This window comes from Tenrec ecaudatus, chromosome 10, assembly GCF_050624435.1.
Source record: "Tenrec ecaudatus isolate mTenEca1 chromosome 10, mTenEca1.hap1, whole genome shotgun sequence".
Lineage (NCBI taxonomy): Eukaryota > Metazoa > Chordata > Mammalia > Afrosoricida > Tenrecidae > Tenrec > Tenrec ecaudatus.
The window spans coordinates 137,412,924-137,427,442 of NC_134539.1; the positions used below are offsets into that span (position 1 = coordinate 137,412,924).

A 14,519-nucleotide genomic window follows, 5' to 3' on the forward strand; every position below is an offset into this window, starting at 1 on the left:
AGGAAACCATCACACGCAGGGGGAAAAAAAACCCACAAAACTTTATTGTTCCCTCCAAGGGAAGAATGCCAGGGAATGACTGGTCCCCATGCACCCCCCTCCTCCGGAGGGGGGGACGACGGCGACGACAGAATGACAGACAGTACAGAGGGAAGCGTGGCCCCTTCAGTTGGGGTTGAACTGACCACCTGGGAAGCCCACCCACTCAAGCCCAAGCCATCACTTAGTCCCAGCCCTGGAGAAATCAGCGAAGTCGGGCCAGGATTCAGGGAAGCCCCAGCTCTGGGGGAGCCGGGTGAGGCGTCGCCCCGGGGCCTGGGCAGGGGGTGTCCTCTGGCCCTCGCCATCCTAGAGGGGCGGGGCCCGGACCCCGCCCGGAGGTCAGAGCCGGGAAGCGGGGGTCACACCTGCAGGCTGTGGGCGGCCGCATGCCCAGGAGGGCCTGTGGAAGGAAGAGGGGCTGGGTGGCCCCTGGCTGGAGGGTGTGTGGGGAGGAGGGGGTGACCCCAGGTCCGCGGCCAGGGGCTACTTGTCAATGAGCCCCCCCTCCTTGAGCTTGAAGTAGAAGAACTTCTCCAGGGCGCTGGCGCAGCGGCAGTACTCGCTGTCCGGCGGGTTGTACTCCCGGCAGTTGGCGATGACCCGCTGCAGGTCCGCCACGAAGAGCTTCCGGGTCACGTAGTAGCGGCTGCGCAGGCGCTCCGTCATGGTCTTCAGGTCTGGGCAGCAGGAGACAAGGGCAGGCCTTCCTTACAGGCCCCCAGCTCCCCGAAGGGCTTTCTCAGGCCAGGGGAAAGGCAACCGAGGGGCTGGCGGGGGAGTCGGGGAATCTTCGGGCGGCGCCACAGAGCCCACAGGCTCTAGTTTCCAGAATAGATCTACCCACTTGGAAAACGGGCAAGGGCACGAACAGCCGGCGTCCAACGGCCGGCCAGCGAGCCCACGGGAAGGTGCTCTGCCCACCGGCGAGATGCTCCAACGCAAAACCGAATCGACGCTCGCTCGGCTCACCCCGGGCGGCACATGGCAAGCGACGGAGACCGGGCAAGTGAGCCGCAACCGACCCCCGCGATGCCAGTGGGCACCTGGGAGCCTCGGGCACTGCTGGCAGGGCAGCGCAGTGACTGCTAGAGCACGAGGCTTAGGGCCTGTGCTGTGTTCGGGCCAACAGATGAGCCTGCGAAAGGAGCGGTCGCGGTCGCGCTCGTGAGGGGTGCACATCCCAGGACAATCAGCCCCATGAGCTCAGGAGGGTGGCACGACCCGAGGGCAGTGCAGCGGAGCAAGTGGGGTAAGGGACGCTATGCGCAGACGCGATGAAACAGAAAGCAGGGGTTGGTGAAAGGAAAGCGGCACCCGCTGCAGACTAACAAAGTTTAAACAAAGCGCGTGAGCGACCCTAAGATTCAGCCTTTGCCTCCTGGGTACGGGCAGACCCGAGAACGACTGGGCGCGGGTGAACAAACGGACACGGGCGCACTTCTGTTCATGAACAAAGAAAATGAAGCCCTGCAGGTGCCCAGCAACAGACGACTGGGGAAGCCAGGTGTGGTGCCCCTGCCCATGGGCTACTCAGCCACGCGTCACACATGGATGATCCCAGGGGGCATGGTGCGGAACCAGAAGGACAAGTATAGTGTGACCTCACTTTCCAAAAGTGACAAGGGTCGTCAGATACAGTGGTGGGGTGGGGAGGGGTTCACTCTGTAGACGGCTGTCACTTTATTTAGGGTGATGGGAAAGGGTGCCTTGAATGAGAGCGGTGTGTGCAGTTTACCTACCCAAGGTAATGCCCACTGGGCTGTATTGTATACACACGGGGGTGCGCGTGCAGGTGTGCACACAGGTTTTGGAAAATGCTGTTAGAAGTGGCGTCAAAACATCAGTGTGAACAAGAAAATAGCGTGCAACATCGCCACACATGCTTGAAGCCCCCTCATGGATGGGGGTAAGTGGGCATTATTACTAAATCATAGAAACCCTTAGTAAACAAAGCTATCAAAGCGTGAGGCGATTGGCCTGCTTCCTCCTCCTGACCCCAGGCCAGAGCTCTTGACGGCATCCACCTGTGCCCGCAATGCAATGCCCCTCAAGAAACAGGCTCAGGCCTGGGGCAGCCAAAAGCCGAAGAAGAAAAGATCATTGGAGACAAAACCTTTGGTCTAAACAGAAAGGAGAAAAGCAACGGCCGTTGAGCAAGGCTGTCACTCAGCCAGTTAAATCCGGTCACAAAATCCACGTCAGCACAATGTGACGCTGAAATGAAATGGAAGGAAGATGACAAGAAAGAATGACAGGAGCCAAGCGAACTGCTCAAACCTGTAGTTGCTACTCCCCTCCCGCCCCCCCCCCCCAAAAGTCAAGGTGCAGGTCCCAGATTTGTGTCGTGTGCACTCCTAAGCAAGGACCGCACAGGCAAGGGGAGAGAGGGAAGTTCTCTCGTGACTGGACGCTGGTGAGGAAATGAGAACCGGAGAGTGTTTACGTGGAAGCAAGGGGCACTGAGCTGGCAAAGGGTACCCTGGAGAATCGGGATGAGGAAAACAGAAGTGGCAAACTAGAAAAGAAAAAACCCACAACTCAACTCATGCGCAAGCATTTCCTCGAAGCTGTTGAAAACAAGTATGGCGGGTTTGGGGTACGCCCTGGAGGAGGGAGAGGTGTATGCGCCGGTCACGCGCGCCTTCCCTCCGATTTGTGTTGACAAAGGACAAAATGGAAGATGAAATTTCATAAGAAGAGCCCATGGAAAGAGAGTGTTCTGTCCCCAGGTCCAAAGATGGCCCAAATCCCTCCGGAATCTTTTCTCGCAAGGAAAACACAAGAACAGAGGGATGGACTTGAGCAAGATATGGAACAAATAAAAACCAACTTCAAAGCAGGGCAAGGACTATTGACCCATGGGTGTGAGTGTTGGCATTTCATCCTGAACTGCTTGGTGGTGGTGGAGAAGCAGCAGCAGATCATGCCCGTTCTCCCCGGGAACAAGAGGTGAAGAGGCCGAGGGCCCTGTGGACATAATCGACACAGGTCTAGGCCTGTTTATTCCAAGAGATGTGATGAGACAGGTGTTAAGGTGGACAGTCTTAGAGCTTCGGCACATATGCTTCAGAAAAGGAGGCCGGGCAGAAATGGGGAAATAACTGATTTGGAAGAGGAAATCGAAGGGAGGCACAGGACAACGGAGCCATTGGTGCTGTTCCTGTGGATGAAAATCTTTTCACTGGAAGAAGAATGAAACACATCGGGTTGGGGAGCATGACACCGAACAGGGTAACAAACAAAATGACATCAGCTCAGCTTGAAATGGACATAGACTCCATTAATTTCTCTACCTAGAATTCTTCCACAGAACGTTCATGGACCGTGCTGATTGTGGAGGGCTAACCCTCTCCAACAAAAAAGGAAAGTTCTCCCTACGTCTTCTCTCCTGACTTTGACTCTCACACTGAGTCCAGAGGGCTCACGAGCAAGTGAAATAGAACTTCATTTAAGAACAGGCTCGGCTGTTGTAACTGCCCACGCCCGTAGGCAGTGTAACTGCTCCTCCGACCTTTGGTTTTCACTGGGCATGTGAAATTACAAGGAACAAGGTAGATCTAAATAGAAGACCTCTTTCATTACAAGGGGAAAAAAGTGAAGCTGGTGTATGTTCTCCTCCATGGGGGTCTATAGTTGGGCGCTTCATCCTTCCGACAGGCGTGCCCCGCACTTAGATTTCCACGTCAAGCCCCCCGTTTTGCATCCTGGGGGCACTCACATGATATTCCTTAAATGTAGAGTTTGGGGACCATACAAAGGGTCTGAAGGGCAAAATGGGTATAAGGTGGGCGGGATAAGATTTCCCAACAGAAATCCTTGCTGTCGTTGACGAATGAGTAGGTGCCTGACTAGCGGTGATGGGGGAAAATTCCCCAGTGCCACTCTCCGGGCCCCTTTCTCTCCAAGACAGCTTTCAGCTGTCTTAAAACCTCTTCTTCATAAGCCCCCTCGGGTTGCCCTGTGTCCTTCGAGACTCTACCCGAGATTACAGCTTCAGAGCCCTCCCGAAACTGCTGTCATAAACTTCTTTGCTGACTGACCTTCGTGTCTTGAACTTAATTGCCCCTCGAAGCTGCTGATTTGATTGGTGGGCCATTTTTAAAGAAACTCTCTCGAGCCTGAGACAAGTGTATTAGCGGGAGGACCTGTCTGCTGCCACTGTCCACTAATCACAGACGCATGCACATGTGTTTTGTTTGGAATGAGCCTGTGCGGGTATGAACTGAAACCCTGGCAGCTATACAAGGGGGCTTCAAAATGTCCGTGGAAGCAAGGGAGGGAGAGTTCACAGAATTTTCCACGCACGTTCTGAAGCCTGCTTCATCTAATTTTATAACCACCGCTGCCAATATCCATGTGTACGCCCGCATGCATGTATGAAATGTGTGCGTGTATGTAAAGGTCATAGAAACTGATCCTCCTTAGACATGAAAAATCAGCTCACAGGATGCGTTGGCTTGGTTTGAAGACTCAGGATCGTAATCTCCTAACACCGCTCGCCACCTGGCGTCACGTAGTTCATGAAGTTCATAATCGACACCCTAGTCTGGCAGCTAGTGTCTGAGGTCTTCAAAGCTGGCAATTGGAGTGAACTATTTGAATTCTATTTGATATTCGAATGCTACGCCAATAAAACTGTTCAAAACAAAACTTCCAAGTGGCTGCCTGGGATGCTGATGACTACTGGCCTCTGTTTGTCTGGAGAGAAGAGGAAGAAGGAAGAGAGAGCAAGAAAGCCAGAAGGAAACCATAGAGTCAGAGACGGGACCAGTGTCCACAGGAGCCATGGATTACCCTGAGACCCGGATGGTGCCCGGCTCCCATTCTGTGTTCTAGTCAGGACCTGGATCCATGGCTCCTGATGGAATGGGCGGTGTGTGAGTGGGGGTGGTGGTGGTGGAGGAGGGGTGCAGATGTAGAACAGAACTTCTCATCTTTAAAAAAAATTAGTCTTAACTGGACCAGTGAGTGAGGAGGAATCAGTTACTCAGGGATATGCTTGGAGCCTGGAGGTGACATTTTTTTCAAGTCACCACTCACCTACATAGGCAGCTGGCTCATAACCCCTGAGTGCTATGCGCGGACTAAAAAAATTGCCTGTATATGATCCTTTGCTCTCGTCAATGCTGGCTCAGAGCCACCCGGCAGTACCTCCTCACGGGAGTAGAAAGCCTCATTTTACTCCCTCTCAGAGGCTGGTGGTTTCAAACTGCTGACGTTGTGTGGTTAGCAGTAACCCACTACACCAGCGGGGTGGGGTGCCTACAGGAGACTAGTGGTCAACTACTCCCAGGACGCGCAGGTGCACAGAGAGAACCAAGCAGGACAGGAACAGGATGGAGAGACACCATGAAGAAGATGTACAACCAGTGCCGAGGACCAGGCGGACCCTGGAGAACGGGGACCTGTTTTGCTGTGTGCCTACCCACCTAAAATACAGTTACACAAAAAAAGGGGAAAAAGTGGTTGGCGGAAGGAGCTTTAGTTCCCTTGGGGTGGGGAGTGGGGCTGCTGGGGAAAGTGGGGTGGGGTGGACAGGGAGAGGTGGGAGGTGGGAGGTGGAGTGGACCAGGAGCAGAGGATGGAAGAAGGGGTTGGTTGGGAAGCTGTGTGCTCACCGATGGGGAAGCGGATGACCTCGTAGTAGTCGGGGGCCTCCGACTTCTTCACAGGCTCCATGAAGGGCCAGGCACTGGGGTGCGACTGCAAAGAGATGAGCCGGGGGCAGGGCCACTGAGTCCCACATCCAGCCTCCGCGTGTCTGCCACCCTCCCGCCCCCTCCCCCCCAGGGAACTTGGTCTCCCCACCTTGATCTGAGCCAGTAGGTTCTTGAGGGCTGTGTAGAGCTGGTCAGGGTCTTTCAGCTCCTTCCTGCGGGGAGAGAGGCCACGTCTAAGGTGCCTGGTTCCCCCTCTCCCCCGCCCCTGCCCCCGCAACACTCACCCCTTCTCTTTCCCCAGCGGCTTCCAGCCTGTCTCACCTGGAAAGTGGGGAGCAGGGAAAAGGTCACTAGTGAAGCCTGTGCATCGCCCGCTCCCTGGGGCGCCCCCCCCCCAAAAACGGAGAGCCTGCTCACGGATGCCTGGGACACTCTCCACAGGGATCTGCCGCACACCCTCCTTGAAGCAGCTGAGCCCAGGGTAGACCTTGCGGATCTGGGCCTGCTTGCGCTCAATCAGCTTCTTGATGATCTGAGGGAAGGCAGGAGGGGGGTGAGGGGCTAGCTCATCCACAGCGGGAGAACCAAGGCTGCCCAGTTCTGCCCCCTCCAAACTTCCCCAGAGGCACAGCAAGAACCCCCAAGGCCCAGGCCTGTCCCCATTTGCATGGGCACACGTTCACGCCAGCGTGCTCGGCGCCCCGCACTCTCAGGAAGCCCTGTGGACGTGCCTACACCCCAGCACACACACACAACCTCTTTCTGCTTCTTGATGATGTGGGACAGCTCCGTGTAGGGGATCCGGGGGTTCAGCTCACACTCCATCAGGGTCGCACCCTCGTAGTCCTTAATGTAGCCTAGGTAGCGGCTCTTGGGCACCTTGATGTCCTTGGAGAAGCCCTGCAGGTGGGTGGATAGGACCCCACTCTCAGAGCCTCTCTCAAAAGAGCGTCGGCGGGACGGTGGGCGCCATGTTCCCACCCCCCTTGCACACGACAGTGGCACTCCGCACCCGGCGAGAAGTTTCTGGCTAGTTGTCCCTTCCCTACTCAGCCCTGAGAACCTTCCAGGGGTTTCTCTGCACCCCGCACCCCCGCAGGGCCCTCCTTCCTCTGGGCTGGTATCCAGAGGAAGCCAGGACTTCCCTGCACGTGGTGCGAGGGGAAGCGAGGTGACGCCCACCTCGTCCACACCAGGGGGCTGCGCAGGCCACCCCGTCCACGGGCGGGTGGACGAGGCCGAGGGTCACCTGCTTTTTGAAGTAGCCGATGGCATACTCGTCAGCGTAGGTGAGGAAGTAGAGGACGTTGTGTTTGATGTGGTACTCCTTCAGGTGGTTCATCAGGTGAGTCCCGTAACCCTGCAGGCGAGGAAAACCGAGGGGAGCAGGGGGCCCCGCGCCAGAGCAGGGGCCCATTAGACAGGGGGGCAGGGGCAGTGACACCAGCTCCCAGAGGAAGGGGATGGGACAGGAAGGAAGTCGAAGCACAGGATGCTAGCAAACCAGCACTTGCTCTGGGCCAGGTGCGGTGCCTGATGCTTCACAGCCTTGCTCTCAAGTTAGCCTGAGGAGGGGCCTGCCGCCTCCATTTTACAGCCAACACCTAGGTATGGGAGCAAACCTGTCCCAAGTCAGGCAACAGCCACAGTGGGGCCAGGGGCAAAAGCCATGTAGGTGTGACTCTACACCAGGAAGCTGGGGTGCTCAGCTAGGTCCCAGGTTCTGGGCCACAGAAATAGGGGTGGGAGTCAGGGGAGGGGCATTGCCAGGAGCCTGCTAATCACAGCATCTGAACCCCAAAGAGACACTCTTGTCTCCCACACTTCAGGATATTTGGGGTGGGGGGGCACCAAGAGGTCTTTGGAATCAAGCAACCCTGGGTTATATGTAAAGCCAGAGACTAGAGGGAGCCCACACTAGCTGTGACCGAGGGCAGAATCTGGGACTGTCACCCTGTGGGGGCTGATGTACAGTAACGAGCTCCCCAGGTGTGCAGGCGGTCTTGGCATGGAGGGGCAGGGCCATGCCAGGCTGCTGCAGCTGGCTCTGGGCCTCCATCTGACAGCAGGGGCTCTCTCCAGCTGTCCTTCTCAGAGGCACAGCTGCCACCTGGTGGGCATGGGAGGAATGGTCTGGCCACCCCAAGAACGTTCCACACTGGAGGGGTCCAGGGGCGCTGTGCTCACCTTGACCTGCTCGTTGGAGGTGACAGCACAGAAGACGATCTCTGTGAAGCCCTGGGTGGGGAACATGCGGAAACAGATCCCACCGATGACCCGCCCGTCCTTGATCAAGGCCAGCGTCTTATGCTTCCTGAGAGGAGAGGACTGTCACACCGTCAACCCGGCCACCACAAGCTCCCCTCAACATCCCCGCCGCCCGGGCCAGAGCCACACTGCAAGGGCTGAACCGTGTGGGCCAAGACTTCCCAAAGCCTGGGGAGCAGGGGTAGTGGGTTTATTCAGGGGACTGTGAACTGCTAGGTGCAGTTTGAAACTACCAGCCAGTCTGAGGGGACAGAGGGGCTTTCTACTCCTGCCAAGAATGCCAACGTCTTACAGACCCCCAGGGGCTGGTCTACCCTGCCCTAGAGGGCTGCCATGGGTCTGAAACCTCTCAAGGGCAGTGCGTTCGGTTTGGTTTGGGGGGGGGGCGGTCAGGGGGAGGTGGAGGGGCGGCCTGCTCAGGGCCCTACTGGAGACGCACGGGTCGAAGACGAGGCGGGCAATGTACTCCTTGGGCATGCGCGGCAGCTGGTGGGAGAAGACGTTCTGCAGCCCCACAAGCCAGAGTAGGACGCGCCGGTTGGCCTTGGGTGCCAGCGAGTTGCCGATGACATGGAACTCGATGATGCCCCGGCGCTCCTCCAGGCGGGCGGTCTCATCCCGGGCTGCGTTGGCTGACAGCAGGCTGGTCTGGGCACCACAGGGCGGGCAGTGAGCCCGGATCTCGGACCAGTCAGGGCCCCACTCGCCACGCTCCCCACGGGCTGCCCACCTCGGGCCCCAGCATGGCGGCGGGGTCGGTGATGGTCAGCATGACCTCGTTCACCAGCTCCATGGGGATGTCACCCATCACCCGCAGCCGCTTGGCATCCTCTAGCGTCAGGTTCTCTGGAAGCTTTCTCTTCTCGCCTGCTGTGGGCGGGGGGTGGGGCAGGTTGGAGTGGCAAGGTCTCTCAGGGGCAGTGAGAAGAGTGGGGGACAGAAGTTCACAGTCATCAGAGGTCAGGGGTCATGTCCCCACCTGGCATGGGCTCTGTCCCTCCGGGGTCCAGACTCAGGGAGCTGTTGCTGCCCCCGCCGATGGTGGGGCTGAAGATGGGGGTGCGGGGAACGACAGCCGCGCTGACGGTAGCTGAGACAGAGAAATCGGGTAGGGGCTGGTGGCTGGACAGGTGTCTCAAAGGGACCCGCCCCGCTCACCAGGGTAGCAGCCTTCCTGCCTGCCCAGCACTGCCACTTCAGCACCTCTCTGCCCGGGGTGCAGAGCTCAGCCTGCAAGGCAGACATACCAGGCCTGGGCACCAGCTGCGTGCCCTCTGAGGGTGGCATGGTGAAGCCGGACTCCCAGATCGGAGAGTTTGCCCCATAGATCTCCTCCTCCAGCATGGACAGGAATCTGGGGGCGGGAGACACACACGCTTAGCCCCCTAACTCCATCCCTCCAACCAAGGTGGGGCCCTGGGCCAAGCACCACAGTGGCAGGTGGCTGGGGAAAGAGACAGAGGAACTGGGAGTCTGAGAGAGCAGACACCCTCTGCCTTCTGGGAGCACCTGAGTGGCGGGAAGAGACCGTTCTTAGAGGGCTACTGCCTGCTGTGGGGGGCCGCAGGGGGAGGAAGACGGGGACCCCGGGCCTCGGCCTTCTCAGTGTGTGGCCGGGCAGTCGCCTTGTTACCCTGGGCCCGTCTCCTCAGGGCCCTGTTGGCAGGAGGAGCACGGGAGCACAGCCCGGCTTACGGTGGAGCAGAGGGAAATGTGACAGACGAATGAGGGTGGGCACCGGGTTCACGTCAAAGGGAAACTCTGGTTTCTTGGGGCGCTGCTTGGGGAGGGCTTCTGAGGCTGTGTCCAGGTCCTGCAGAAACTGGTCATGTCTACCGTGCGCATGGGCAGAACAGTACCAGCCCTCAGGCAGGCCCCTGGCACCCCCAGACTAACGGCACAAGGCAAGCAGAGTTGGTGGGCCGGGGTCAGACTGCCAGGTAGACACCCCGATTCCAGAAGACTCGTGGAGAGGAGGGGGGAATCACCCAGGAGGCCTCCCCAGAAGAAAGGAGACAACGGCAAGGACTCTAACGTGGGGCCGAGAGGCCGGAAGGAGCCTTACTTGGGGAAGTGGGTGAGGATGAGGGTCCTCTTTTCGGGCACCAGCTTGTCCTTCTCCACTCGGAACTTTTCCAGCAGCTGCCGGCGTGTAACGGTGAAGATGGAGCGGAGCAGGCTTCGCCCGAACACGTGCGTGGTCTCGTAACGGGGGAGGCTATCGCAGCTCTGAGGGACGTGGCAGTAACACAGCCACCTGTGGGGGCAGGGGAACCACTCAGCCCAGGCGGGCCCAGCACCTTTCTTCCCATGACCGCCCTGGCCAGGCCTACCTGGTGTAGTTGACCTTATAGGTTGCTACATCCTCGGCCTGCGACCGCTGCCGGAACTGGGCAGGCGTCTCGAGTTTCCAGTAGTTAAGGCAGAGCAGAAACATCTTTGAGAGCTCGAACATTGTCTGCCGCTCTCGGGGAGCCAGGTGGCTGAACTTGTACTGCACGAAGTTCAGGACACCCTGGGAAGGGGAGACACAGCAGGGCTGGGGCTGAGCAGCCAGCAGGGCGAGGCTCCCTCTCTGCGAAGAGAAAGGCGCTCCCCCCACCCCCCCCAAAGCAGCCTCCCTTCTCTGAAGCACTCTCAGGGCCTCAGCCTGAGGAGGGTGAAAAACACAGGTGGGCCAAGTCTCCACTTAACCACAGTCCCTGTCTCACCTGCTCAATATTAGGTTTCTCAAAGGGGGGGCTGCCCAAGGAGCCCTCCACCACGGGCCGGGTCATCTGCAGGATGCATTTCCGCAAGAGCTGGGGAGAAGAGGGGCACAGAGCAACCAGTCAGCAGAGCTAGAGCTGCGAAGACCACCTCCTCAGGCCCTCCCCACCAGCTCACTCTCTCCTCCCAGGCTCCTTCCTGAGGTGGAAGCGCACCTTGAAGAGGTAGAAATACACCTGTTTGGTGTCCGTGTCCTCCTCCTTGTGGACAGACATGAACAGATTCTCTACGTCTACCACCATCCCCAGCAGCCGGTTTATCTCATCCTCAGACACATTCTCCAAGTGGGACACGTGGTCAGCTGTTAAAAGGGGCAGGTGGCAGGGTTGGCAAGGCTGGGCAGATAGATCTCCGGGGTGGGGGTGGGGGGCGGGGGCTCCTTCCCTCTTCCTAGCCAGCCAAGGAGCACCCTTGGCCCCTGTAGGCAGAGTGACCAGCCAAGGAGTCTGGCTGCTCTTCTGGGTGGCCAGACTTCCTTCCGTTTTGGGATATATACACCCCCAACCCAAGCCCTTTCCAGGAGTCTGGTTCTTCTGAGAGGAGGCTTTGTGGCACGGCCACCAGTTCACGCAGGAGCCATAGGCCCAGCCCTCCTCCAGGTCCCAGGGCCCTGCTTGCCTTACCCAAAGGGTGCTCACAGCTGCGACAGAGCTCGCTCAGGTTGGCAGCTGGCTGCTGTAGGTCCATTCGGGGTGCGGTGGGAGGCTTGGGGTTTTTCCAGCCATTACACTTGCAGGTTTCATTGGCCTGAGGCAGACGGATCAGTCAGGGGTCCTATTCCTAGGCTCAAGCCGCCGCTCCGCCACAAAAGCTTGCCTGCCCCCATTCCCCCCACCCCAAGCCCTGGGACGCCCCAGACCCCGCCCCTTTCACCCCAGGCCCCGCCCCCACCTTGCAAGCCGAGAAGACCCCTAGTTTCTCAAGCTTCTTGGCGCGCGGCAGCCCCCGGACTTGCGCTTTCCTCTGGCTGGCGCGCTGCTGCTGACTCAGGCCAGGTCGAGCCGGATCCCCCCCGCTCCCGGTCCCCCCACTTCCTACCCCGGGCCCCCCAGTCCCTGTGCTCCCGGCTGGGGCTGCAGCTGGGGCGGGGGCGGGTGCCGGAGTGGGAACTGGAGCGGGGGCCGAAGCAGGGCTGGGGGCAGGAGTGGGAATTGGGGCGGGGACTGGAGATTGAAGGGGCCGGGGCTGCACGGCCGGGGCCGGGGTCGAGGCCTGGGAAGGTTCCGCCATGGCCTCCCCCGCAGCGGAGCGCGGCGCTCCCAGCCCTAGGGCCGCATGGGCAACCGGCATTCAGTGCGCAAGCGTCGCCGCGCTGAGGCATGCTGGGAAATGTAGTCCTCCATCGCTAGTCCCCTGGGCCTCCAGCTTCCAGACTTTTCTGTACTGTCCGCTGGACGGAGCAGCAAAATGAAGCCTGTGAGCGCAACCCAAACTGATCCCACCTCGCTTCTAATCCCTCTGTGATTAGTGGGACAGTCCTTAGGGACGAAGACGGCTGTCTTGGAAAACAGGAGAGGGTTTGGGCGATTTGTGGACTGTCCTCCCACACCTGATGCTCCGGCCCGGGACTTTGACTTTCCGCACGCTCCCTCCTACACCCCATGCTTGCAAAGACGCGGCCGAACACGCCTCCCCGCGTACAGCATTAGTTACAGAGAGATTAAAATTTAGCAACAGTTCTTCTGTGACGATGTAATGGTTACACTGGCTTGTTCACTTCGTGACAATTCATCAACTGTGGTTTGTGCACTGTACTGTAAGTATGTTGCATTTCAGTATGACTGTTTTTAAAAGGCCCAGAGTGCCAGAGGCTTGGCTGTGGTTGGTTGCGGAGAAGGCTCCTGGGGGTGGGGATGAGGTGGAGGCCGAGGGTCGGCGCCTTTCCCTCAGCCAAAGCCTACTGCCTCGCCTCCAGTCCACGAGTTCAGGGCCAGGCCCTCATTGGTGTCCCCAGAGCCCAGTCTTTGTGCTGCAGGAATAAAGGTCGGAAAGACTCGCCCACCTCCCATCTCTCAAGGGCCAAGCGGAGAAGCCTGGTGCAGTGCCCCTGGGCCTTATTCCTGAAAGGACAACGAGGCCGTCTCACACGGAAGTTTGAGCTGAACTGGGGTCTGTTCCCATGAGGCTCAGGGTGAGGCTCTTGCAGTCTGTCCAGTTCTGCCATACCCTCGGGCCTCCCTTGCCCTTGGCCAGGCGGGGATAGGTCCTAGGAAGGGGCAGGACCCCAAATAAGGGCAGAGAGTGCCCAGACAGCTGACACCCTGACCCTGAGGCTAGGACAAGCTTAGCTGACCTACAACACCGCAGCCCACCGGCAGCCACCACCCCGCGTAGCAGAGCCAACCACGGAGGGTGCGGAGGGCCCTTTGCTCCCAGGTGAAGGCCCCTGTCCGCGCCCCACTGCGCACGCGCGATGGCCCCGCTCCCACTCCCAGCGAGCCTTGCGTTGGGGCGCGCGCCGGGGCAGCAGTTGCTCACATCGATGCAGCGGGGTGAGAGTGGCCTCGCACAACAGGTGGAGGCCCTCCGGCGTCCCAGCTTGTGTCTCGACCAACAAAGCCAGGTGGCCAGGCTGCCGGTGCGGCTGCTCAGCAACGAACCAGCCGCCGCGGAAGATGATCGCGCGGAAGGCGGCTTCCAACTGAAGGTGGATGCCCAGGGCTTCAGCCCTGAGGAGCTGGAGGTGCGTGTGGACGGCGGGTGCCTGGTGGTGACCGGCCAACAGCACCTGGAGAGCTGTGGCCCGAATGGCGGCGGATTCCGCATGGCGCGCAAAGTACACAAGCAAATGCAGCTCCCGCCCGACCTGGACCCGGCCTCCATGACCTGCTGCCTGACGCCCTCCGGCCAGCTGTACGTGCGCAGCCACTGCCGGCTGCTGCCTTCCCCGGGCACCGGGCTGAGCCGCAGCTCCCAGAGTTACAACCTAGCCTGAGCCAGTAAAGACCCTCAGTGTGCAGCAGTCCGCGGGTCCCTGGTCTTTTCTGGGGGGTGGGGCCTGTGGTGGAGGTGCCGCAGGTCAGTAGCGGGAGGCAGGCAGGCAGCTCAAGCTTGGGGTCCACCCAGAATGGAGCCCTCTGTGGCTCCAGGGGCTGGAGTTGCCCTACGGCGCCATTTCTCTGGGCAGCAGAGAGCTGGGGCTTACGCTTCACCAGGCTTGAGACCCCACAGTGGGGTGGGGGTTGGCGATGCCCACAGAGAGGTGGTGAGGAGAGCCCAGTCGAGCCCTGGCCTTAGGAGCTGTGCGAGTCCTTCAGAGGACTGAGTGCCATGTGAGTATGATCCAGACCAACCACCCCCATCACCCCAGGTCACTTGTGGCGTCCCAGAAGCCATCCATCTCCAAACAGTAGGCCCACTGGCCCTCTACTCTGGAGGAGAGGCTGAGGCCAGCGAGAGCCTTCAGTTCAAACTCAGGGAGACTCTGCCCTAGGTCCACCCCACCCCCACCCCTACGAGTCGCTCACAGTAAGGGCCTCTTTCCCCTGGTTACCATGACCACCAGCATCCCCTGGCACTGGGGGGAAAGGGCCTTTGTCTGAATGAGATTGAGCGGCTAGGTTTACAGCCCGTGGAGAGCCAGGGAGGAAACCTGCCCGAGAAGGACGAGGACGCCAAGAGCGAGGTCCGTCGGCTGACTATATTGACAAGATACTGATTGGTTACATGTTGAAGAAAACATTCAATACAAAATACAGAAAAAGTTGGTTCCATCCCGCCCCCATGCCCTCCCTTACCCCCCCCCCCCCAATACTCATCATGATTTGGTCAAAACAAGGC

The 14,519-nt window shown here is 59.2% G+C and overlaps 2 protein-coding genes across 3 annotated transcripts; one reads left to right on the top strand and one right to left on the bottom strand.

Annotated features, from left to right (window-relative positions):
- Nucleotides 1-22: 22 nt before the first annotated feature.
- On the bottom strand, nt 23-12,011 carry KAT2A (lysine acetyltransferase 2A). Of its 2 annotated transcripts, none has more exons than XM_075561832.1 (18): nt 11,631-12,011; nt 11,363-11,486; nt 10,895-11,040; nt 10,682-10,771; nt 10,304-10,485; nt 10,036-10,227; nt 9,218-9,324; nt 8,950-9,060; nt 8,701-8,837; nt 8,410-8,618; nt 7,890-8,016; nt 6,952-7,062; nt 6,459-6,602; nt 6,120-6,234; nt 5,987-6,023; nt 5,851-5,914; nt 5,661-5,745; nt 23-719 (listed from the first exon to the last, which is right to left on the bottom strand). In XM_075561832.1, the coding sequence occupies exons 1-18, from the start codon at nt 11,967-11,969 to the stop codon at nt 526-528; spliced, it is 2,514 nt and encodes an 837-aa protein (XP_075417947.1). In that variant the 5' UTR covers nt 11,970-12,011; the 3' UTR covers nt 23-525. The 2 variants fall into 2 exon arrangements, with proteins under 2 accessions (XP_075417947.1, XP_075417946.1); XM_075561831.1 differs by having other exon boundaries at nt 8,701-8,840.
- A 1,210-nt stretch (nt 12,012-13,221) lies between these two features.
- Nucleotides 13,222-13,674, top strand: HSPB9 (heat shock protein family B (small) member 9). Its single transcript, XM_075559667.1, has one exon. The coding sequence runs from the start codon at nt 13,222-13,224 to the stop codon at nt 13,672-13,674; it is 453 nt and encodes a 150-aa protein (XP_075415782.1).
- Nucleotides 13,675-14,519: the final 845 nt, after the last annotated feature.